The sequence below is a fragment of the Phalaenopsis equestris genome, unplaced genomic scaffold (assembly GCF_001263595.1).
Source record: "Phalaenopsis equestris unplaced genomic scaffold, ASM126359v1 Scaffold000136, whole genome shotgun sequence".
In the NCBI taxonomy this organism is placed as follows: domain Eukaryota; kingdom Viridiplantae; phylum Streptophyta; class Magnoliopsida; order Asparagales; family Orchidaceae; genus Phalaenopsis; species Phalaenopsis equestris.
In genome coordinates, this window is record NW_018164578.1 from 286,646 (window position 1) to 311,367 (window position 24,722).

General features: G+C 32.6%; 1 protein-coding gene across 5 annotated transcripts in view; it reads left to right on the plus strand.

Annotated features, from left to right (window-relative positions):
- The first annotated feature begins 1,097 nt into the window (after window positions 1-1,097).
- LOC110021636 (calmodulin-binding transcription activator 2) overlaps window positions 1,098-24,722 on the plus strand; it is a 40,002-nt gene continuing 16,377 nt past the window's right edge. Inside the window, exons 1-8 of one of the 5 annotated variants that reach the window (XM_020720199.1) lie at window positions 1,098-1,318; window positions 9,562-9,681; window positions 10,124-10,239; window positions 10,581-10,669; window positions 21,921-21,963; window positions 22,651-22,834; window positions 22,944-23,063; window positions 23,187-23,464. In XM_020720199.1, coding sequence (XP_020575858.1) covers window positions 1,279-1,318; window positions 9,562-9,681; window positions 10,124-10,239; window positions 10,581-10,669; window positions 21,921-21,963; window positions 22,651-22,834; window positions 22,944-23,063; window positions 23,187-23,464 — 990 coding nt within the window. In that variant the 5' untranslated portion in view covers window positions 1,098-1,278. Of the gene's footprint in view, window positions 1,319-9,561; window positions 9,682-9,955; window positions 9,988-10,123; window positions 10,240-10,580; window positions 10,670-21,920; window positions 21,964-22,650; window positions 22,835-22,943; window positions 23,064-23,186; window positions 23,465-24,722 lie in introns of those variants that run through there. The other 4 variants (XM_020720200.1, XM_020720201.1, XM_020720202.1 and 1 more) reach the window with 4 other exon arrangements.

The window sequence follows — 24,722 nt, forward strand, 5'->3', positions numbered from 1 at the left end:
TACGTCGATCGCCTCAAGACTGTCCAACTGTCACTCTCAAAGCCGCTTGGCTTTCAGAGCGAAGGCCAATGGATGCCCATACAAAATTGTCAACCCGAACCAGTTAAGTCGACCAATCCAAAGACCCATTGACTAGGAGGCTTATACTTGCATAAGGGTGTTTGGTTATTGATACAAAAAAGTACTAATGCACTTGGTAATCTCTCTCTCTCTCTCTCTCTCTCTCTCTCTCTCTCTCTCTCTCTCTCTCTCTCTCTCTCTCTCTCTCTCTCTCTCAGTTTGTTTGCCCAAATACATTTATGATTTAAAAAAAAACATTTAATTTGGATTGAAGATAAATACAGCTCCTTGAGGTCAATTCAAGTCAAATCCGACAAATGTTTGTTTGCCTTGAGCCAAAAAAACAATCTTCATTTGAAGGCCTCACAGATGAAAAAATATTACATAAGTACTCAGCACGTATAGCTACGTGCGGAGTTTTATGAAATTACGCCGTTGAAGTGATCGGTCAGGTAACACAAGAGAATAATCCGCTTGTGTTATTTATGTGTTATTATGTGTTATTCAAGTGTTATTGTGTGTTATTCAAATATTATTGATGTGTTATTGTGTTATTATAACACCGGGAATATTTACAGAACATAATAACATCTGAATAACATACAATAACACCTGAAAAACACGAGGAGAATATTCCCTTATGTTACCGGGTTGATCACCTCCACGGTGTAATTTCATTTGACTCCGCACGTAACTCTACATGCGGAGTCCTGATGTAATAATTTTTCCTCACAGAGCCCGTTTAGGGCAGCTTATTTGGTGCGGTGACGTTTTGAAATGTACATGATCTGTTTGGGTAAACTACGTTTTTGCTGCTTATGCATTTTCAAAACATCGAAGACAATGTTTCCACACTATCTAGGTCCGAAGGTAGCTTTCTGGGTGAAGTATGATTTTTTTAAAAAAATAAAAATTTATAATAATCACCTCACATAGATCATGTTATTTTGTAAGGAGCTCCTGACTCGATACAAGCTAAGCTGCCCCGAACAAGGTAAGTCCAAAGTCCCGATCTGACAGTGGTGGTTTCAAAATTGGCGGCGGCCTCTTGTTCTCACCTTTCCCCTCGCACTCTACTAAAACATTGAAAAAACGCGAGATTCCTTCTGGATATCTTATACTTCTCACTGTTTCAGATCAGTTTAACAGCCGGATTTCGCACTTTCGATGGCTGATTGAGTGGCTGTTCACCGTTGCTGCGGCTCTCTTGCTTCTTCGATGGCGGAATACCGCAACTTGGGTTTCAACCCGCAGTTAGGTGAGGGTCCTTTAACTTATTGATTTATTCTCTCAATTGTTCCCTTGAGAAACCATCTCCTTGTTGATTTTGCATGTTGAATCTATCGTTGTTTAAGAAGAATTTCACGATTTTCCTATGCGTTTCTGCAGTAACAATTCATGCAGAGCTTAATTAAGAGGTAAATGTGTTCTAGGGCAGGGTGGTGTTCCTTCTCCAGAAAGAATATGCTTTGTTGGCTAACGATGCCTGCACGAAGTGTAATTGAGTTTCAAGATATTTGGGGCGTTTGTTAAGCGGATCACACTTTGAACCAAAATTTGAGAAAGATCTCACTCATAAAAGAAAAGATTTTGTGAAAGCTCGCTATTTTATCGAACTTTTGTAAATGCCATCTTTTGATTCATCTTAGGCATAAAACTACACGTTCGTGTAGATTCTATTTCAAGTGGTGATCCCGAAGTGTGTCGCTGCTTCAAGCTGACGGCATATTTCACGATTTACCTTTATTACCTAAAATATTTCTTCATTTTTCTGAAGAATTAATGAATTTTAGATCATTTTGTCAGATTCTGGTGTGGTTTATAATCCTAAGCTTAAATTGTTGACTTTGTTTACGAGTGTGAAAAATATATGCTGTTTTTCTTCAATCAATTATGTATTTGCCTATTTGAAGAAATTAGGTAAATGCATGTCAGCGTAGTTCTGTTACAGTTGGATTTTTTTATTTTATTTTACTTTTTTGTTGTTGTTATTGTGATTCCAAACTCTTTGCCAGTTAAAAACTATAAATGAATTACCCTTATTTCTTTTTTCTTTTCGCTTGTTGCGTAGTTCCAAACTCTTTAGATGTTAAAAACTTGCAAATTCCCATAAAAAATCAAATTTATGATCTGGTTTACTCTTCATGGCCTTTCTTTTGCCTTTTATCGGCATATCTGTCAACCACGTGTGTTTTATTAACATTCACTCTCAATAACTTAGAGACATTATATAATAAAAAAGTTTGTTCAATACAAGATACCCTCTCTCTACGTTTATGTTCACCTTTGGAATTTGGAGGTTTACTACTTTGGAGAATGAATGGGGATATCTTCATGATGTTCTTATTTTTATCGTGATTTTCTAAGTCATTTTATGTGATTACCATCTCTTTTTTTAATTTTTATCTTCATTTCACCATAATCTTCTTTTCATTTGTTTTATTATATTTAGATTAATTTATTTAACCGGATTTGTGTGTTTTATTGGATGGACTCAAAATGATGCATCACACCCTCAAGTGGATGTCACTCAGAAGGAACCACAGTTTAATGTATTAGTCGTTGCAAGTTATTATCAAGTTCCAAGCCATATAACTTGCACTTTTATTGAACATTAAATCTACCATGGATGCAAAACTAAATTGGATATTGAAATAATTTCTATCCAGACATCATAGTATTGTAGGATGTGGAATGCATTCCTACAAAAAATAATGTGAAGTTTGCAGGACCTCTCACACCCTGCAAACATTTTACTTACCTGACTAGTTAGTGTTTTATTACTGAAGTCAAGCGTCTTAAACCACAAAAAATGGCATGATTCCGTTTTCCAAATATGTAAATTTCTATATCTTCAAAATATGTATCCTTTTTACTTGTATACTACAAACTTAGAACTGCTTCAAAAGTAGCAATTGATCTCCCAGTGTGCAGTTGTTCCCATGACTATAGTGAAGAAGTTGCAAAAACTATGAAATGATCTTCCTAATAGGTTTACCAATACACTTTCTTCAAGTCAATGCTATCTAAATCTATCAAAGTAATGGAACTCTTGAAGGGATATATTGCTTTTGAAAGTATCAGACATGTAAAAAACAACCATTTGCAAGCAATATACATTCCTTTACACTCCTAAGAAGTTATCAATGTCTGCCCAATTGTGATGCATAAAATTGCAATTGGGATTCTCCACAAATTTCTCTTTGATGTGATCATTATGCATTTCATTGAGCAATTGCCACCTAGATACAAACGGAGGGAGGGAGGGAGGGAGGGTGTTGCTGGGCGGATTGGAGAGCCTCTATTTGGTTAAAGTGAAAATGGGATGAAATAGGAGAGAGATTAGGGTTTCATTTAAATTTGTCATATGCCAATGTTCTGGCATAGCAAAAGCAATAAAGGTACACAATGAACTTTTGTAAGGGTTTGCTTCCAACATTTATTTTAGTTTCCAAATTTTGGATTGCCACATGCTGAAGATAAATCTTAAATGAAGTTAACAACATACTAAGTCTTAATGAATCACATCACCTTCAGAATAATTTTTTCATAACATAATCCATGTTAACTGTCATTTAACTACAGTTATTAGCCAAAATATGGGATTTTAGCTTTTTTAGTGTTTTATGAAATGCTTTTTAGGAGGGCCTTTTCTAAATTTTTACCTTACACTTTTGATGCACAAGAAGCTCTTGCTTGTTAGCCGTGCAGCTTACAACATTAATATTGTGTAATTAACTTGAAGTAGTGTTTGATATGCTGATAGGTTCTAGATAGAAATTTTCCTCAGATTTTGGTTATGTGAAGCTTGTCATCAATATAGCTTTTTAGCATTTTCAAATTGACTGTCTTAGCATACACAATTCCATTCATAGTGAGAGAAATGCTTTTTATTCTGTAAAATTCCAATTTCACGGCAACAGCTATTGAATAGTACCAAATTTTTAATAAATTTGAAAGCGATTACTTGTAATGAGGAAACAAAAGCTTCTACTGATTCGATATTAATATTTGTTGGACTTTTCAAATGCTAGTTAAAATGTTTGATGATTAATTGACATCAGTTCTGTGAGACCCAAAATTTTCTCCTCCATTCGTTATGACAATCCTCGCCGCATTTCCGAATTGCTCGTTCTGAACCGACTTCCCAAAAATGCGATTCTTTCCTTTCTTCTTGGTTCGCTGTTGCCGCCTTTCCCTTCTTTCATTGTTGCTTACTTCCTCTCTCGGCTATTTTAGGGAGGACTAACGCCGAAGTAAGGGCATCGCACTCACCTCTTTCAATTTTCCTCTTATAGCCACCAACCCTCGCCGACATTCTCTCCTCCTCCCTCTCTCACGTTTTCGCCCAAAACCATCACCTTAGTGACTGAACCCTTTTGATACGATATCGATCAGGACTAGCTAGGAAGGCAACGTTGGGATCGCGAGTCACAGTGACCACAAAAATTCTATCTTCCTCCTTTCGATCTGTTCCTTTTCGAGACCATTGAGAACGGGGATACTCTGTCCTCCTTTATTCCTCTTTCCTCCTTTGTCGACTGAGCAAGCATCATAAGCCCTCCTCTTCCTTTGTTTTCTTTTTATTTTCTCTTTTCATTATGTGATTTACATATCATTATGTGATTTACATATATGAATAAATAAATAAATATAAATACACACACACACATATACATATATAGACATCTACATACATAGATGTGCATGCATACATCTATATATATATACATCTATATATATATATATAGATATATAGATGTATACATACATACATAGATGTATACATACATACATAGATGTGCCTACATACATATATATGTATGTATATATATATATATATATATAGATGTGCCTACATACATACATAGATGTGCCTACATACATATATATGTATGTATATAAGATGATAATAATTTATATTCTTTTGTTTGACCTAATCTAATAAATGTTTGATGTCTTTAATAGTACAAGTAATTATATTTTGAATTCTAAATTGCTTAAGATCACTAGTTACACCGCTAAATGCTTAGAAATGTCTTTTTGGTCGTCTCGAAGTAGTTGTATTTTATTAAGGGACAAACGCACCATTCCTAGTTAAGGTTATTAATCATTATTATTTGTACTAGATTTCTGTTACTTCATAGGATTGCTAGTCATGCTCTTGCCACTTCAGTTCTCTTTTTTGCAGTTGTGATAGATTTCCGTTATTGCTTATAATGAAGTAATTAGCTGCTTATTTTATTACTGTAAAATATCTTTTATATTTGATTTAATCCTGCAATTATTATATTATCTTTTATGGTATTTTACCTTTATGAAATTGCATGTACTTTCTTCTCATGTCAAAAGCCTATGTGAAGTAGCATATTTTATACATACTACAAATGTGAAAAAATTTGATATGCTTATGTGTGATGGTGTGTTGGTTGGTGTAATTCTTTTGGATTTGGCTAGCCGGGCTGACGGTCCCATAGAAAGATGACTATAAAAAACTGTTGGGTTTTCTTGGGTTAGGATTGACCTTCCCAGTTTCAGGATGATGTTCAAAATCAACTATATAAATATAAATTGAATTAAAATTAAATAAATTTTTAAGTTATGCACTGCTATGATTTTATTGGATTGAAAATAATTGCATGTTCATAATTGAACATATTTATATTTTAGTACTATTGTGATTCTATGATATTATATATGCATAATTGTCCTTGGTTGTTCATACTGCATGCTTTATACTTTAATAAATAATTATTATTTAATGAGTTTGTTTATCAGAATCACTCGATGATATTTTTGCATAACACATTCTATTTAGCCACTAACAGTATTATCTCCACCGAAGCAGACTTTGTAGTTTTAGAATTTCCATTTTTGTTATTTTCTTGTATTTGTATAGTTCCCTTGTTTTCTCCTTTTGGGCTTTGGGTAGTTTCTTCTATTGTCAGTTCAATTATACTTCAGCCAGTTCTGCTTTTCTTTCGGTTGTATCAGTGGACTCTTATTCAATATCAACAAACCCTTATCCCACTAAATGGGGTCAGGTACATGAATCATTTTTCTCTATTGTGGATTATTGAGTGTCATATTTTCATTTAATTCTAATAAATTAAGATAATTTTTTATACAGAAAGTCCATGTTTTTTTAGGTCTATCTCCACCTTTCTTAACATAAGTCTAATCTAATCCATTTACTCTTCTAAGCGGATCATCAGATCGTCGTCGACGTTTAATGTGGCTATATCATCTATAAGATGACTCTCTCTGATCTAGTCTGTCACTAGGGCGACACCAATCCTTTCACGGATATATTCGTTTCACATTTTGTCTGTAGGTGTTAATCTCAACATCACTTAACTTAGTTTTATGCTTCTCTTTTATAGACTAATATTCTGTGCCATAAAACATTCCAGGTCTCACACTATCTTGTAAATTATCCCTTTAATTTTAAGCGGTACTTTTCTATTACACAATAGACCCGATGCATTCCTCCATTTCAACCATTCAACTTGAATTCAACAAATAACATTATAACATCCACATTTAGATTGCCATCACTTTGAGAAATAGACCCGAAATATTTAAAATGTTTAGTCCTTTTAATGATTTGATCACCCATTGTGACAACACTGCCACCAGATCTACTACTAAAATTACATTCCATGTATTCAATTTTAGATCTAGTCATATGAAGGCCCTTAGAATCTAAAGTAAGTCTCCGTTATTCGAGTTTTTTTCTGAACTCTTTCTCTAGTTTATCCACAATAAGGATGTCATTAGCAAAAAACATACAGCAAGGTACATCCTCTTGTAAATCTTCAGTAAGAGCATCCATAACTAAAGCAAAATGATACGGGCTTAAAGCAAATTCTTGATGTAATCCAACTGAAATAAGAAAATACTTGATCAATCCTCCTTCTGTTTGAGCACATGTAACAACTCTAGTATACATATCTTTAATGAATTGAATATAAATCATATCAAAACCTTTTTTTTTTCTAGAACTCCAAAGAACTTCTCTTGGAAACTTACGTACCATTTTTCTAAATAAATAAAAAGCATATCTAGATCCTTCTTACTCTCTCTATACTTCTCTCCATCAAGCCTCTCAATAAATGTTTATCTTCCATAATAGACTTGAGTGATATAATCCAAACTGATTATGAGAAATTTTTGTATCACGTCTTGTCTATTGTTCAATCGCTATCTTCCTTAATTTTAATGTATGACACATTAGCTTAATTTCTCTATAATTTGCACTTTTGTGCATCCGCTTTATTCTTAAAAAAGGCGACCAAAATAGTTTTTTGGCACTCCTCAGACATCTTTTTAGTTTTTAAAATAATATTAAAATGTTTAGTATGCCAAGAAATTCTCTAATTTCTTGAATACTTCCATACTTCTATTGAGATACCATCAAATTCTACTAATTTTTCACCTTTTATTTTCTTTAAAGCCTCATCAATTTTATTTACTAATGCGACTGTAAAAATAATTTTTTTTTTATTAATGATATTAAAATCACTAATGTCGATCGTTTTTTTAAAAGCTTTATTGAAAAGTTTATTAAAATATCCCATCCTTCTATGTTAAATATCGTCATCTAAGAAAAGTATTTTTTAATTTTCATCTTTAATACAATATACTTGAACTAAATTTTTACTTTTCTTTTATCTTTGTTTGACTAGTTTATACTTATATCTTTCACCAAATTTAGCATATTATTTATTATAAATAACACTAAAATCATAATTATTAACATCACAAATATTTTTCTTAAACTCTCTACGGGCCACGTTATATTTTTTCTGATTTTATAAGTTTTTACATTTTAAACTATTTTTTATAACAAAACTTATTATATTTTATTTTTTCTTCCACATTATTATTCCACCACCAACTATTTTTATTTATAAAAAATTTTTTCATTTTGATTCTCCAAGTACTTCTTTTTTTACTTGTTTAATAATGGTTATTGCTTTATCCCACATAGAATTAGTTTCTTTTATAAACATCTCAAATCTTAAAATTTTAAAATTTGCTCATAAAAATACATAAAAATACTTTTATTTATCTTTCAAGCGTCCCCATTTAATTTTATGACAAGGTTTCATTATTTTTTTTATCTTCAAACTATTCTTCTTAAAAATTCAAAACTAATAATCGATGTTGAATATTTAAATTTTTACATCAATTTACCTTACAATCTTTATATTCTCGACAATCTCTTTTTATCATAAGAAAGTAATCAATTTGTATTTTATTATATCCATTTTTATAAGTAATAATATGCTCATATATTTTCTTAAATAAAATATTAGCAATAATAAAATAATAAACTAAAGCGGACTCAATATGATTCTATTAATCATTCCAAAACTATAACGACCATGAATATTTTAAAAATCTTTTATTATTCTACCAACATATTCATTTAAATTTTCTCCAGTAAAAGTTTTTCATTAAGAGTTATTATTTGTATTAGTTCTTCTAGGTTATTACAAAATTTTTTTTGAACATATATCTAAATTTACTTGGGGAGCATAAACACTTATAATATTAAGAATCTTAGTATGAACAACAATCTTTAGTGCTAGATTTTTTTCTCTAATTATATTAATTTTTACAATATTATCTTTTAAACTATTTTCTATAATTACACATACACCATTTTTAGTATGACTCCTACTTGAATATCAAAGTTTAAAACATAAGCTATCAATCTTATTAGTCTTTTTTTCAACCCATTTAATTTTTTGAATACATAAGATATTTATCTTTCTATGAATCATAATATCTATTAAATCCATTAATTTATCTGTGAGTATCTATATTCCAAGATTCTATTCTAATATTATTTTCATGGATTAAATTTTCTGCCCGCATCCTTTCATAATGTGAGAATCCTTAATTAATTAACACTATACCTTGGTGCCATTATAGCGGCCCTTGCACAATTTTCTTTGTATTCAAACTAAAAAAGACGTCACTTCAAGGGGACGACTTAACATTTACACAATGATTTAAAGGATTTATGTCATGATTTTTTCCAACAAAAAATTTATGCTAGTTGTAGACTATCTAACACAACCCTCCACTTTTCAAGTTTGGGGCTTGGAACCCGACAAGGATAGTGTTATCATTGTACTCTTTTTCATGGAATAAAATTTAGTTTTTGTTATTTATTCATGTTATCATTTGCATATCATTTTTCTTTTAAGAATATAAAACATGTTTAATTTTTTTTATTATGTCCTGCATTGTCAGGGTGCACTGTCTTCCAAATACGGGATGTGACAAGTTCAAAACTTTTGACCCATGTGAATAGTGGAACTTGTTTTCAGAATGACCAAGTTTATAGTTCATTTATGTAATATTTAAAATATGGTTACAGTGGATTTAATCTATGTTTTTCATTGCAGCAATGCTCTCTTTTGTTTACTCATCCTTTTATCGATTGTACATCGTACTGTTAACTAATTTGATCAATTTCTTCCATAGATTTAGAGCAAATACTTGAAGAAGCGCAGCACAGATGGTTACGTCCGCTAGAAATTTGTGAAATCCTGCGTAATTACCATAAGTTTCATATTGCACCAGAGCCACCAAACAAGCCTCCAAGTATGGTTCATTCCCATCTAAACTTGCATTTTCTTATATTAATTAAACTTTGATTGTGATAGTTAAAATACTTCATTGATAGTATGGTTTGATTTATGCTTAGAAATTTTTATAACTTTCTAGCTTGAGATGGCTATGATATGGAACTTTTCCAGTTAACTTTATTACTTGGTGTTATTTCCGTACTCTTCAAACTTTTACTGCTGTAGTTACTTTAGGGTTTTGTCAGAGGGCTTGGATGTATAGCTTCCTTGTTTCGGGAATGGGAGCTTAATTCGATAAGCGAAACAGCTAAAATCGTTTAGGGTGACCAAAACTACTTTTTCTATTTCTGTTTTCATTTCACTTGGCCTTTTCTGGGTACGTTATTATAAATTTTAATTTTCAACCTGATAATATTAGACTATCACTTATATGTTTCTTAAACTTGTTTTATGTGTAGGTGGTTCTCTTTTCCTGTTTGATCGGAAGGTATTGAGATACTTCCGGAAGGATGGCCACAATTGGAGGAAGAAAAAGGATGGAAAGACAGTGAAGGAAGCTCATGAGAAGCTAAAAGTATGTTGCAATTAAGATATTATTAACGTTAGCTTTTATGAGTGTATGATATGCATGCTTTTATTTTGATTAATATTTTTATCTTTTGAGCCTTTAGTAATGTACAAAGTACCAATGACATCTCGACCGAGTATGTAAAATATGATGCTATACCTACAATAACAATTTTTTTTTTGTGCACATGCATGCTAATATATTAATTTCATGTGAACATTCTACTTCTGTTGAGTGCTTTCTTAGTCAGTCATGAATTTTCAGACTTGGTGAAACTTTTTTAACAATATTTTTGGGCTTGACTTATCAAGAGTAATAAGCTGCTTCAACATGTCAAAAATTTCCAGGCTGGAAGCATAGATGTTTTGCATTGTTATTATGCTCATGGAGAAGATGATGAGAACTTTCAAAGGCGAAGTTACTGGATGCTGGAGGAGTATGAGAGCACATTTCTTTCACAGCTTGTTATGTTTTGTGGTTTGAGTGTATTATATTATTCAGAAAGCCTTTCTTTCGATTGTCAAGTACCTTTATTTTAATTAGTTGGAATTAGCCTTATGAGAATGAATAATGTTCTCTGCTTTTTTTTTCTTTTGTAATTTTCTGATGCATTATAGATCATTTATACTGTAGGCCATATGATTCCCTTTTATATGATTAAATGAGCTATGTTTTTATTGTCCGTGTTGCAGGTTATTAATTGCATGTTGTGATTTATTTTAGCATGTGTTCTTTTTCCAGCTAAATTAGCTGTTATTTACTCACCGCAATCCTGTACAGTCATGCCTTGCTTTTACTTCTTCCTAATTTTTTTTTATTTTATTCAACTGGCAATAGCTTCTGTTACCAATTCTACATCTATCTCAATTTCAAGTAGCATTTAAATTCGCAGTATTTGAGATTAATTTTCATGTAATGTTGGAGCTACAAGTGGTTTCCTTTTGGAATACTTTAAAAGCTTAATTTTGACCAGATGGTTACTTTTATTTTCCAATTTATCCTTTTTTCTTTGGAAAGTTGTTAGTTCATGAAATTTCTGTATTTAAGATAAATGCTCATCCCTTGACAAATTTTAACAAATACAACATACTTTAATGTTTTAGTGAAGGACCACTATGGCAAGGTGGGTGCAGACTCTGCATTAAAGGCCGATATAATTCAATCGAATATTTTAATTCATAATTTAATGTGCATAAAACTTTTTGAATCAATAAAACCTTTCTACTATGAGAGTTAGGATTCTTAAGGGAAATATAAACAAATTAGGATTGTTTCCACCAAAAATAACTATCCTTTTTTTCATGCTTTGTAAGTATCAGTCAACTTTTGAAACCCTAGGCCTCTTTAGTCAGAGTAGCATAATCTGGTTGTCTGCCACAACACCTCATTCACCATAGCATTATGGCCTTTAATAAACTTCACTGCAATGTTGTGGTCTACTTAGGTTCCATCACTACTATAACTCAGCTAAGGCAAGAGAGGAAATAGAAGAAGGATTGGGATAATTTTGAGTTTTTCATTTTAGGAATTTTGGCCTTTAAATAACCAACTTAAGTAGGAATTAATTCAAATTTAATGTTATCTGCTATTCTTCTCCTAAAATAATAGCACAATTTAGGAGAAATTCTATCCTTCTTAAATTATTTCCATAAAACAAGGAACAAACACATCTTTCATAAACTAATTCTACAAAAGAAGGAAACTTCATTTAGAATTTAAAATTTAAAATACATACTATTTCAAAATAAATTTAAATTTAAAAGTTCATTGTAATTTGTATTGCAATCTAACGAACAAAATTCTCTGGCTTTATTCTTCTTTGCATGACATTTGATTGGTGATATGTTTTTATATGTGAATTCCTGATGACTTCATCTTTCTAAACAATAGTGTGATTTGAATAGTTTTTCCAAAAGAGATTGTCTCGGATTGCAGCTCCCATTTTAGCATATTCTGTTCTACAAACAAACGAGCACTTTTTTTTTTACTCCTTAAACTTATTCTTTCGTTTCTTCTTTGTAGTATTGTTCTTATTGTGTTGTGATGGCCATCCTCTTGGGTAAACTACGGATCAACAATCGGGATTGCTCTTTAATGATTTTCTTTAGGAATAGAGCTCTTGACATTATTTTAGGACCTTCTGGTTTGCTGGTCTTCCCCATCTTCTAAAAAGATGAAACAAAAAATTGATTGGCTCTACACTTTCTATTTTCTTTTACTAGCTCAAATCTTTGTTGTTTTCATAAATTATAACATTCCTATACCATAGATCAGGACTTCTCAAAATGGCTTCCCATAGATTCAATAGAATAATTTTACAAATTATCTCATTAATAAAATCTCTTAAGAAACATTGTTCAGTAATTTGACAATTATTACTTAAATGTACGAATTCAAAGATTAAATTTTTGGATGTTTTGTAATAAATTAACCTAGTTTTTCAACAAAATCTTTGAAAATCAAGTTATTCTTACCCCGTTATTGATAAAATCAACGAGAAATATGCTTCATTGAAGATTAAGGTGAAAAGATTCCTCCTTAACCTTTTTGTTGACATGTATATGTAACATCAGAGCTAATGTAAGGTCTAACTTATATATGGAACCAAATTCAATTACTTCTTTAAAGGTGATGATGATGGTCTGTATCTTTTCTTCCCACATTGGCTTCGTTTTTTATACAAATTCCATCAAAATTTGAGATTATCTTGATTTTTTTTAATGACAGCATGAAGGTCGGATGTCTCACACTTTTGTGGTTGTTTCCTACAATTTTTCCTTTATAATTTCATGCTATAATTTTATTCTTTGGAAAAAGGCCTATTCTTTCTTCTACTGCTATGCTTTTAATGTAGCTTCAAGGACATTGGCAACTGGAAAAATTTACTGTCTGAAAACTCTAATGAAGTCCTAATATATACATCTTGAAGATTAATTTCTCGTTCAAAAAGATTTCTTAAGTAGTTTCTTGCCTTCTAAAATCTGCTGTGTGATCATCTAGCACACTCTAGTCGTTCTCTGTTCATTCTGCCATTGAATCCACTTTTCTTTATATCTAATGGGATAGAATTTTGTTTTCAACAATCTCTTAAACTTGGGCCATGCCAGGGCTAACAAATCTTCTTTGTTTGTGAATTCTACCTCGTTAAGAGAATAACCTCAATAGTGCAAAGGCAATCTTCTTTCTATCTGAACAATCGTACATAATGATGTATGGCCGACTAAGTTCGAACGAGTTATCTATTAAATCTGCTTCGATTGTCCTATTGTAGTTGGGTAGTTCTAACTTTGTTTCGACGTTAATGGGAAAGTCAGCTTTCTCTTCTCTCCTTGTTAATGGCACTTCTACAGATTTTTAAATTATTGTTGGATGTTTTTCTACCTTCTAACCAGATGGTCAAGCAGATAATGGTGATGGTATACATGCAACCATAGATTCAATGGAAGCCATCATTGTGGTTATTTGATCAGCAATTTGTTCGTGTTTGTTGAGAAAACGGTTCTGCAGGGCCTGAAACTTCTAATCATGGTCCATATTACCTTTGCATGATCCATTTCTAGTTTGCAATCACACCATCAAATTTTGTTATTGGTTGAAACTTCATATTTATGTTTCTATCTATGATTTGTGATTAGATGTGCAAAAGATTTTTTGAAGCTGTTAGGATTTCTGTAAGATGAGCGGTAGGGGTCCCCACAGGTACTGAATTAAAAATTTTCATAAATTTCATCTAAAAATAGCAAGCAAGGACGTTATCTTTTTTAATGAATTGGTCTACTACTGAAATTTCAATCCCCTTCAGCTAGAGTAGTAGAGCTGGTTCTCAGCTACAATAATGTTATTGTTATGGTAACTGTAGATATTTGGGAAGAATAAAATCTCTAATTTTTTATTAAGTAAATAACAAATATATATACAGTGCAGATTGACCCTCATACAATTGGAGGGAAAATCAAATCATCATGATAAAAAGGAAAGAAATAAAAAACACAATAATGGATAATTAAGAGAGAATACTTTTTCCCCCTCAAATATAATAGATGACCAATGGCTTCTTGAACTGGATTTCAATATCAACACTTCCCATCAAGTTGGGTTGTATGTCATACATCCCAAACTTGCGGCTTAGTTCACTGATGTGGTGCCAAGGAAGAGTCTTGGTAAGAATGTTAGTAATCTGATACTGAGTAGGGATATATCTTAGCTGAAAATTCCTTCCATTGACTTTCCAGAGATGAAGTGTGTCAATATTTATATGGTTGGTTTGATCACAACGTACTAGATTCTTTGAAATTCTGATGTTGATTGATTATCATTGAACATTTTAATAGTGTTTTTGTTCTCAATGTAAAGTTTCACCAATAATTTATTTAGTCACATCCCTTCACAACTTCCTAGGGCGAGGGCACGTTACTCAGATTCTATACTGCTTCTTGTCACCACAACGTACTTTTTACTTCTCCAAGTAATAAGGTTAACCCCATATAAATGAACAGTGATATTCTATCGGTCTGCTCTTTTGCCCGGCTAGCTTCAATGTAGATTTCAATTTCACGGTTTTCTATCTTCTTGAATATTAATCCACGTCTTGGAGTTGTCTTTAGGTGCCTCAGGATTTGAAAGGCCGCTTCTAAATTATTTTCATTTGGATCATTCATGTGTTAGCTCATCCATAAAAAAAAAAAAAAAAAGAAAAAAATTCAGGTCTTGTATATGAAAGATAATTAAGTTTCCCCACAAGTCTTTGATCTCTCTTTTTCCAACTGGGTGTTATTTTGTACTTTGGATGCTCGTCGATTAGGATCAATAGGAGTATCAATTAATTTACATCTCAACATTCTTATCACCTTTAATAAGCTGAGGATATATTTTTGTTGGGATATGACAAGGCCATTCCTGAATCTAGCTACTTCTATTCTCAAAAATTAACTTAAAGCTCCAAGATTTTTGATCTCAATCTCACAAGTCATTATTCTTTTGATTTTTTTCGAGTTCCCTCACATCACTACCCGTAAGAATGATGCCTTCTACATATATAATAAGGATGACTATCATATATTCTTGATTTGATTTCACAAACAAATTGTGATCAATCTGACACTGATAATACACATTGGCAAGAATAGTCTTAATGATTCTTTCAAACCATGCTCCAGGAAATTATTTCAACAAATGCAATGATTTTTTAGTTTGCACACCAACTGATTGCTTATTTTGTTCTTTAAATTCTAAAGGTATTTTCATGTACACTTCTTCCTCAAGATCCCCATTAAGAGATACATTTTTAATGTCTAGCTGATGTAAAGGCCAATCCTGATTTACAACTAATGACTGCAATACTCTTACTATCTTGAGTTTTGCCACTGCTTAAATATCACTTGGTAGGTCTTCCAATAAGACCGTGTGAACCATTTTGCTATTAGTCTTAGCCTTGAACCTTTCTTTGCTCCCATCTGCGTTGTATTTCACAGTGAAAACTCATTTGCACCTTATAAAATTTTCAAAGTTGTTTTGATCTCGGTGCCATTCTTTTCAAGGGCAAGAATCACTTCTTTCACAGCCTGTTTTCAAATAGGAATAGATAAGGCCTCTTGGATCCAAATTGTGAACAACATACTCTTGGATTGAATTTGGGACTTAACACATTATCCAAATTCTGAACAAAATATTTATAAGAGGATAATTTTTCATGCCACGGTTTCTTCTATTAGGTATTTTCTGCTAACTTGTTCTTCTTCCTCTTGGTGTTCACGATGTGTTGATCCAAGCTCTGTATGAATTCTTAGAGTGTGTGGAGTTGGTTCTGGTGATGTGCACTATTGATTTTGGATGCTGTCCTTTACATGTTCACTAGGTTTTTTCTTTCTGGAGTACACATAGTGTTCTTTGTTCTTGGTGGAAGCTGTGAGAGGATACAGTGGAGTAACAAATTTTATTTGATTTATGATAGTGGGGATAAGAGTGGATTTATCGGGATATAAGGGTTGTTTGCTTGATTTTCTCCATCACGTTGACTTTGTTGGGCTTCAATTCTGCCGGCTTTCCAGAAATTTCTAACACTTCTCCTTCAGATAACCATGTTTCATGCAATATTTACACTAAGGTGTGTTCCTCTTTGATTTGTTATCTTCAGGTTTATTTGTGATAGTGGGAACAAGAGTGGATTCATTAGAGATATAACAATATTCATAATGGTATCTTAAATTTGTTGTTCACTTCGACTATCCCCCTAAATGTAGGTTTGGGGTAATAAGGTTGGTTTTCAAAGAGGTGATATCCATGGAGTTATAACATTTTTTTGTTTCTGGAGAACAACATTTATACATTTTTTTGTTTGAAGTGTAGCCCTTAAAGTTGCATTTGATTGAACGTGGTTCCAGTTTGGTCTGGTTTGGTTGATGTAGATTAACAAAAGTGATACAACCATAAATTTTTAGTGGTATGTTGGAGGTGAAGGATTAAATATGTGGGTAAGATTTTATTAGGGTGTAGAGAGGTTTTTGTTAAAGTTTACCAATTTGCTAGGCATCCTATTTATAAGATATGAGGATGTGAGAATTGCATGACCCCATAGGTGTTTGGGTACATTGTTAGTGAATAGAATTGATCGGGCCACTTTGATATATTTGCTCTTTCTCTCAACCACTTCATTTTATTGAGGTGTGTCAATACAAGAGTTTATGTAAATGATGTCATTTTTGGACAGATAAGAGCCGAGAGTGGAGTTATAGTAGTCTTTTGTATTATCAGTTTTTAGAATTTGAATTTTGCTATGAAATTGGGTGAGGTTCATGTTGTTAAAGGTTTCAAATATGCTGTCAGTTTCAGATTTTTCTTTCATGAGAAAGGTCCAAGTGGCTCGTGTTGTAATCAATGAAGGTGACAAACCATCTAGCTCCATTTGTGTTGCTCATTTTGCGGGATGTGTTGGTTTATATTTCAGGCTTGGGTAGACTTGTCAAGTATTTTTAGCAAATTGACAAAGTTCACGCTGAAGTGAACTAAGCTTTTTCTTGATATATTAACGGGGATGCTATTTCTTAATATCATGGAAGTTAGAATGTCTATGGCGAAAATTTCATAACATAATATAACTTGACTCACATGAAAAACCGACTCAAATATAAGACTTGACTCAAAGGTATGTGAATGAAGGGATGATCTTTTTGAAGTGGGAGTCCTTGTAAGCTGATAGAGTCCATAATACATATCAACAGGGCCAATCACCTTCCTCAAGTTCATTACTTGAAATTCACGTAAATTAGGTAGAATTTAGTAATACAATTCATGTCTCAAGTGAGTTTACTGGTAGACAATAAATTGCAATAAAGTTTAGGGACATAAAACACAACTGGAAAAATAAAATCATTTGTGAGTTTCACACTTCCTCTTCCTTCCACAGATAAGAGAGAGTCATCTATGGTTCTAACTGCACCATGGTGTTTGCAAGAATGGAATTATTGAAAAGCAGCGATATCACCTGTCATGTGGTATGATGCTCCGGAGTTCACTATCCAAGGTTGATTCTTTCTATTGAGAGCAACAAAAGCAGATGAAAGACTGCTTTGATGTGCTAGATGGCTAGTTTAAGGTTCAGAATATTGTCCCAGAATTCTTTGGAGAGCTTCAAATTGTTTCTTACTGAATGGACTATGTTCGTAAGACTTGTCTTTATTTGATGCTTTGTTTACCTGATTTTTCCCATCACTTTTGATTTTGTTGGGCTTCCAATCTGCAGTCTTTTCATAAATTTTCTAACTCTTCTCTTTCAGATGACCAAGTTTCTTTTAATGTTCACTCTAGGGTTTGTTGTTTTAATTTACTGTTCTGGGCGATTTGTGAGTGTATAAAACCGGCTTGTCAACATTTTATGTAGTGGAATTAACTGTTATCAAGAATTTCCTTTTGCTTTTCTCCCTTCATACTCTAGTAAAGCTTCATGAATTGAGAGAAGAGGTTTGGTTCCCATTATTCTCCTTTGACTTCATCTAATTACTTGTTGAGTCCTAGAAGGAACTTGATAATGCTCTTTTGTTCAACAATTATTTTGTAAAGAGTAGTCTTATGAACACCTTCATGTGTATGTTTCATACATTTTTAGTTGGAGCCAAAATTTGAAGAGGGCGTTGAAGTATTGAATATTTGGATAGGATTTTATGAGGGAGTTGAGAGATTTGTTAAAGCTTAGCACTTTGCTAAGTATCTTATCTATGAGATAGGTGGATGAAATAATTGCATCACCTTATAAGTTTTTGGGTACATTGTTAGTCAAAGGAATTGATTGGGCCACTTTGAGAAGATGTTTGTTCTTTCTCCATCACCTTTGACTTTGTTGAGCTTCCAATTTGCAGGCTTTCTATGCATTTTCCAACACTTCTCTTTCAGATGACCAAATTTCTTGCAATGTTTACATATGGTCCGTTTCTCTTTGATTTGTTATCGTCAGGTTGATTTGTGATAGTGCGGATAAGAGGGGATTCATCATCAGGGTTATAAGGGAGGTGATTGCAGTGAATTTGGAAAAACAGACCATGTGTGGGGTTGAAATGAATTTGTTGTTGAACCATATGAAAATGTTATTGTTGCTACGCTGCCATGCCAAGGCAAGTGGGGAAATAGAAGAAGGATTGGAAAAAGTCATGGATTTATTTTTACTGAGAAATGTAAGCTTTTAATCTGGAAATTTACTATAGGAATTTAATTGAATTCAGCATTATCTTGTCTAAACTAACTCCATGATTTTAGATGAATATTGACCTTATTAAACTAATTTTATAAAATAAGTAACATTCGATCATGGTGGCAGAACCAAAAATTTTTGGAATCGGGAGCATAAATAAAAATTTTCAAAATGTTTCTCAATATTTTTTATTCAGACCTGGGATCAAGATTGGCGGCTTAAAAAAATTAGTAGAATTATGTGCAGCTGAAAACTGTTGGTGTTCAACAAAATATTTCTATAACATATATTGGAGATTAGAATTTATAAATCTTTAAACTCCTAATAAATTAAAATCAACAAAACTTCAATTCATATTACTTCAATCTATCATTTTTTCTTTCAAATAAGACACACCATGAGTATGAATATTAAAGGATATAATATTTATTATTAATTATAGTGAGATAAAATCTAAAATGCTGCTGTCATCAACTATTAAATTTGAAAAAAAGAATTAAGCCAAACCTAACAAAAACAGTTTAAAAACATTAACTTAGAAAAAAAAAAGAGAAACAAAACAATCACAATTTTGTGTGACGAAATTAGTAACATAAACAAAGCTACACGATTCTTACAATAAACATTCTAAACCTTTCATAATTCAGTTAAAAAATCATATTATTGTTTTTTTTTTAACTTTGGATACAGATATGATCGATATAAGTGCAGTTAAGACTGAAAATTGAAACTGAAACTATTTAGGAATTCAAAAAAATAAAATAAAATAAATAAAAGGTAATTGCTTAGTAGGTAGTAACCCTTATTATTAGAATAAATAACAAAAAACAATAGATACCAAGTTCTCAATAATGTCATATAACCTAGATAAATGTTTTAAATTATGAATAAACTGATCGGTCGTTCATCTGAAATGATGAAATAGAAATTAGTTTGCTTTTATAAATAAAATGGCTTAAGAAAAACTAGAGATTTTATTAATCTCAAGGTAAAATCTTCATCTGTTATAAGATTTCTCTACACAAACCTATTAACCAAGTATGAATCCCCAATTCATGATATTCCACATTAAACAATGCCATAGAAAAACCGTCAGCTCTTTGATGACAAAAAAATTAAAAAAAGAAGAAACGGAGAAAGGAATCTTGTAGGTTTTTCTTATAGTCGGGAAAACAAGTTGGGGCAGGGGTTGATAGAATTAGGAGAAAAAAAAGTGGTTGTGGTGGTGCGTGGGGCTATAAAAAAATTAAATTTCCAAAACCATGTCCATAAAAGAGGGAAACTTAAAACTAAATTTAAAATTCGGATGCAAATTTATCCATAATAAGTTGACCATTAGATGCTCTATGGCGCTGAATGTTGGCCTTTAAAAGAGAAGCATAATAATAAGTTAAGTGTTGCCGAGATGAGAATGATTAGGTGGATGAGTGGCTTGACACTTAGAGACAAAATGCGGAATGAATATATTCGTGATAGGGTTGGTGTAGCTCCTGTGACAGACAAATTAGAGAAAGTCGTCTTAGATGGTTTGGTCATATTAAACGTCGACCATTAGATGATCCGATTAGGAGAGTAGATGTTTTAAATTTGACTTGTGTTAAGAAAGACAGAGGTAGACCTAGGAAGACTTGGGCTTATTGTATTAAAAATGATCTTAATTTACCAGAACTAAATGAAAATATGACACTAAATAGGACACAATGGAGAAAAGGATTCATGTAGCCGACCCCACGTAGTGGGATTAAGGCTTTGTTGTTGTTGTTATTGTTGTTGTAAGTTTAAAATGCAAAATTGATCCTTATCATATTGTAAACTAATGAGTTCGGATATTAATGAACTCTATAGAAGAGTTATCTATCGGAACAATACTCTTACCGATCTATTAGCAACAAGTAGATCTACACCAGGGGAATTAGTAATGTGTCAGGAGAAATTGGTACAAGAGGCCGTGGATACACTTTTTGATAATGGGATCCGCGGACAACCCATGAGAGATGGTCATAATAAAGTTTACAAGTCATTTTCCGATGTAATTGAAGGCAAAGAAGGAAGATTTCGTGAGACTCTGCTTGGTAAACGGGTGAACGTGTCGATTATTCGGGGCATTCTGTCATTGCCATAGGTCTAGATTTTGATCAAATGATCCATTTTTCAGGAACTTGATCTCTCTTTTATGATTTTCAGTTGATGATCCGATCCATCTTCATCTGTGGACTCATGATGGCCTGATCTTCCTATCTAATGTTGTGATCTGAAATATTCCTCCATTTGAAATCTACTAATAAATTAAATTTATGTTAATTCAACTTAAGTTAAAGCTGCAATGTCACAGGCCTAATACTTGGGCATTCCCTCCTTTTTTCTCAAAAAGTTAAACTTAAAATATTTCTTATTTTCTATTAAATTTGTGGTTATGTAGTCTCTAGCATATTCATGGTTAATCTAATGTTTAAAAAGCAAAAAATACAAAGTGCATAAGATCATGACACTCGAGAAAACAGTGAAAGCTTCAAAGTGAGTTTTATTAACTTTATAGTTCATCGAAATGTTTAAATATCAAAATAAGTATAACTAATGTAAAATTTTGGAATTTAGAAGATAGAGAAAGTTATAGGGCATCAAATTCATTGAACGAAGATTATGATTGTGATAAGCAAAGATTTAGATTGTGAGCAGCAATTTTACTGTTGTGGGTGATGTTAACTATTTGTTTGATGTTCAAAATTTAGTGGCAGTTCCATCCCCTGCAAGGGAGGAGGAATAGGGTTTAACCAGCTCCCGCAACACCCCACTCCCCCACAACACCTCCCAACCACCACCGAACTAAAGTTTCTCGAATGCATTATTTTGCTGTCTGAAGTCCTTAGATGACATTTCCTAGTCCCTGCTACCTACTTTTTTGCACTAGTGGAACGAAATCTCATATTTTTTTTTCATCAATCATGTTACTCTATACAAACTTCTATCCATTTACAAATCATTCACTATATTATTTTTGTTTTTGCAGGGAATTAATGCATATTGTTCTTGTACACTACCATGAAGTCAAGGTTTGAGTTCATTCCCTGTTTTGGCTCTCATTTGGCTGTTTTCTTCATTGACTTTAAAAGGGAAAAAAGTGCCCTTACTATTCTTCAAAAAATATAAGCTAAATTTTGTTTTCTTGATTCTCTCTCCTTGCCTTAACTGCCTTTCTGTGAGTCTTCGAGGACTGCACCCAAGGTATGGGGAACTTGACAGTAAGAACAGTGGGTGTTCGATTTTTTTCTTGCGGCTCTTTCGGCTAGTTGTTTCTCATCTATCCTTGATCAGAAAAAAAAAAATAAACATGCTCCTTAATTTAATATGGTTAACTATTGGGAAGCTGAAGAACTTCAAAGAAAATCGATGAAAGATAGAGGAGAAAATGAATTTGGCATATTAATTATGTTCATATTTGAATTTATTGGTCTGAAATGTTGTGGTGGTTTCAGTTTTCTTAAAAATACATATTCAAAATTTTTTGGCTTCTTAATTTAATTGGAAGCTATCCAAATAAACTTCTTCTAGTAGCTTTAACTAATACCCAGTGTGGTGATTAGAGGTTCCAATGCTTATTTGGGTGATTCAGTTTTGTCAATGGATGTAAGATGTTCAAATGGACTCAAGTATTTAGTGAGAGAGAGAGAGCGGGGGGAGGGAGAGGTGGGCTAGGAACTACTTTTACCCAATGATTAATTCTCACATTTTATTCTCAGGGTAACAAAACAAAATTTCTTCAACCAAGAGAGGATGGCACAATCTCACGTATTACCCATGTAGATAGTCCTGCACGTTCCAACTCCTCTGTAAATCAAAGCCAGTCGCCTTCATTAGCCGCCAATCTTGAAAGTCCTAATATCACACATTTATCAGAATATGAAGATGATTCAGGTCTATTTGGTACTCCCTGCCTATCTGTTATGTGTCATCAGATTCAATATAGATAACTGATTCACATTTCAATCATTCACCCTTTCCTCCAGTGTATCTAAAGCGAAATTCGATGCAGCAGATATTTTTCAATCAAGTTCCCGATACAACTCTTTCCTTACGATGCAGCAATATGGACCTCGGATGAATGTCAAACTTGCAAATTCTTGTGATATAGCTCCAGAAAAAGATCATCCATGTAAGATTACAATTTTCTGATTATATTATGCCTGTGTTCTTGTTTGATCCCTATCTTTGGGAAGCCTTTCAGGTGGCTATCAGAGATTGCAGGCTGAAATACCTACTTTTAATTCTTTCACAGTTGCTCAAGTTGGCATGCACAGTCTTGCAAATGAGTCTGATGGTGGATTAACCTTTACTGGTACCAAAACAATGAATGATATGGCATCATGGCATGAAATTTTCGAACGATGTTCAATGGAGTTGGAATCATCTAATTTTGACATGATTGTTGCATCTACTTGTGCTAATACCATGGAGGAATTTCCTCGGCAAGATTCTGTGGAGAATATTCTGAACAGTGGCCTCCTTGATGCCAATGAGGATGGTGCAGCAGTACTTAGCAAGCCAATTTGGCAGGTGCGCCACAATTTCATGCATTTTATGATGAAAATATTGCTGAGATGGCACACTTTGTTAGGATTTTTTTAAAAAAAATTAATGAAAGTTTTTAAAAGCTGCTATTAACTGCAAAATTCCATGTAGCATATCAAGAAAATGCTTACTGCTATGCTAACTCTTGCATTCCTTCGATATTGGCCAATAACTAATTCATGTTTTCATGCTAAGAATTCATGACATGATTGATAATGCACATCATTGTATTGTCTTATAATATTAAATAAATAAATGAATGGTTTTAAGAACTTTTGTACTTTTCATTAATTCAAGTATTTAATAACCGTAGAAGCTTTCATATTTTATTATTTTCTATGAAAGATGTAAGAGGATAGGAGCATATGTTATTGATCGACATATATTTTTTGGAAAACTTGAAGATCTTGAAGCATTATGTTTTGTAGGTAATATTAGTATTTAATAACCGTGGAAGCTTTCATATTTTATTATTTTCTATGATAGATGTGAGAGGATGGGATCATATGTTAGTGATCGACATATATTTTATGGAAAACTTGAAGATCTAGAAGCATTATGTTTTATAGGTTATATTTGAGATTCTTGAGTTCTATCCTTAACTTTGATTGGAGAAGAATGATGATTATCCACCCATAACTTTGTAATAAGTTAAGCAACAACTATTATTATGCTAACTAACACATATGCTAACTAACACATAGTACTGAGCAAGCCAAGAGGTCCTCTTCTCTAGTGTAAGCTTTGCCTATGGCTTTAGGATTTAGGAGGATCGGAATAATCTCATGATCAAATGCACCCTCTGATCCGAAGCATGCACATCTCCTAAGACGTAAGGTGGTCTCGTGATAACTATTTGGTGGAGTTAATGAGGAATAGAGAATGACTGACTATTACTTCAGAATTTGTCACTATTCATTAAGGGTTGCGTGGATGTTGCATTAAAATCACTAAGAGAAAATGGAGGCCTTTTTGAAGCTTGTCGGTCAACTTTTTTTTCGAGATTGATATAGATTTGAAAATATGGTATATGAAAATAATTTTTGAGATTTAATTTAAGTATAAAAGATATATAGTTTGAGTTTTAAAAGTAGTATGTTTTAATTTTTGAAAAATGAGACCAAATGGATCTCATTAGTCTGATAGTTTGCATAATCGTGCCTGATACCGCGAATACTACACCTTCCCGAGAGATAAGTGTAGACCTCAGCGATAGACCCAATCCTGCAAACTAAGAGATTTG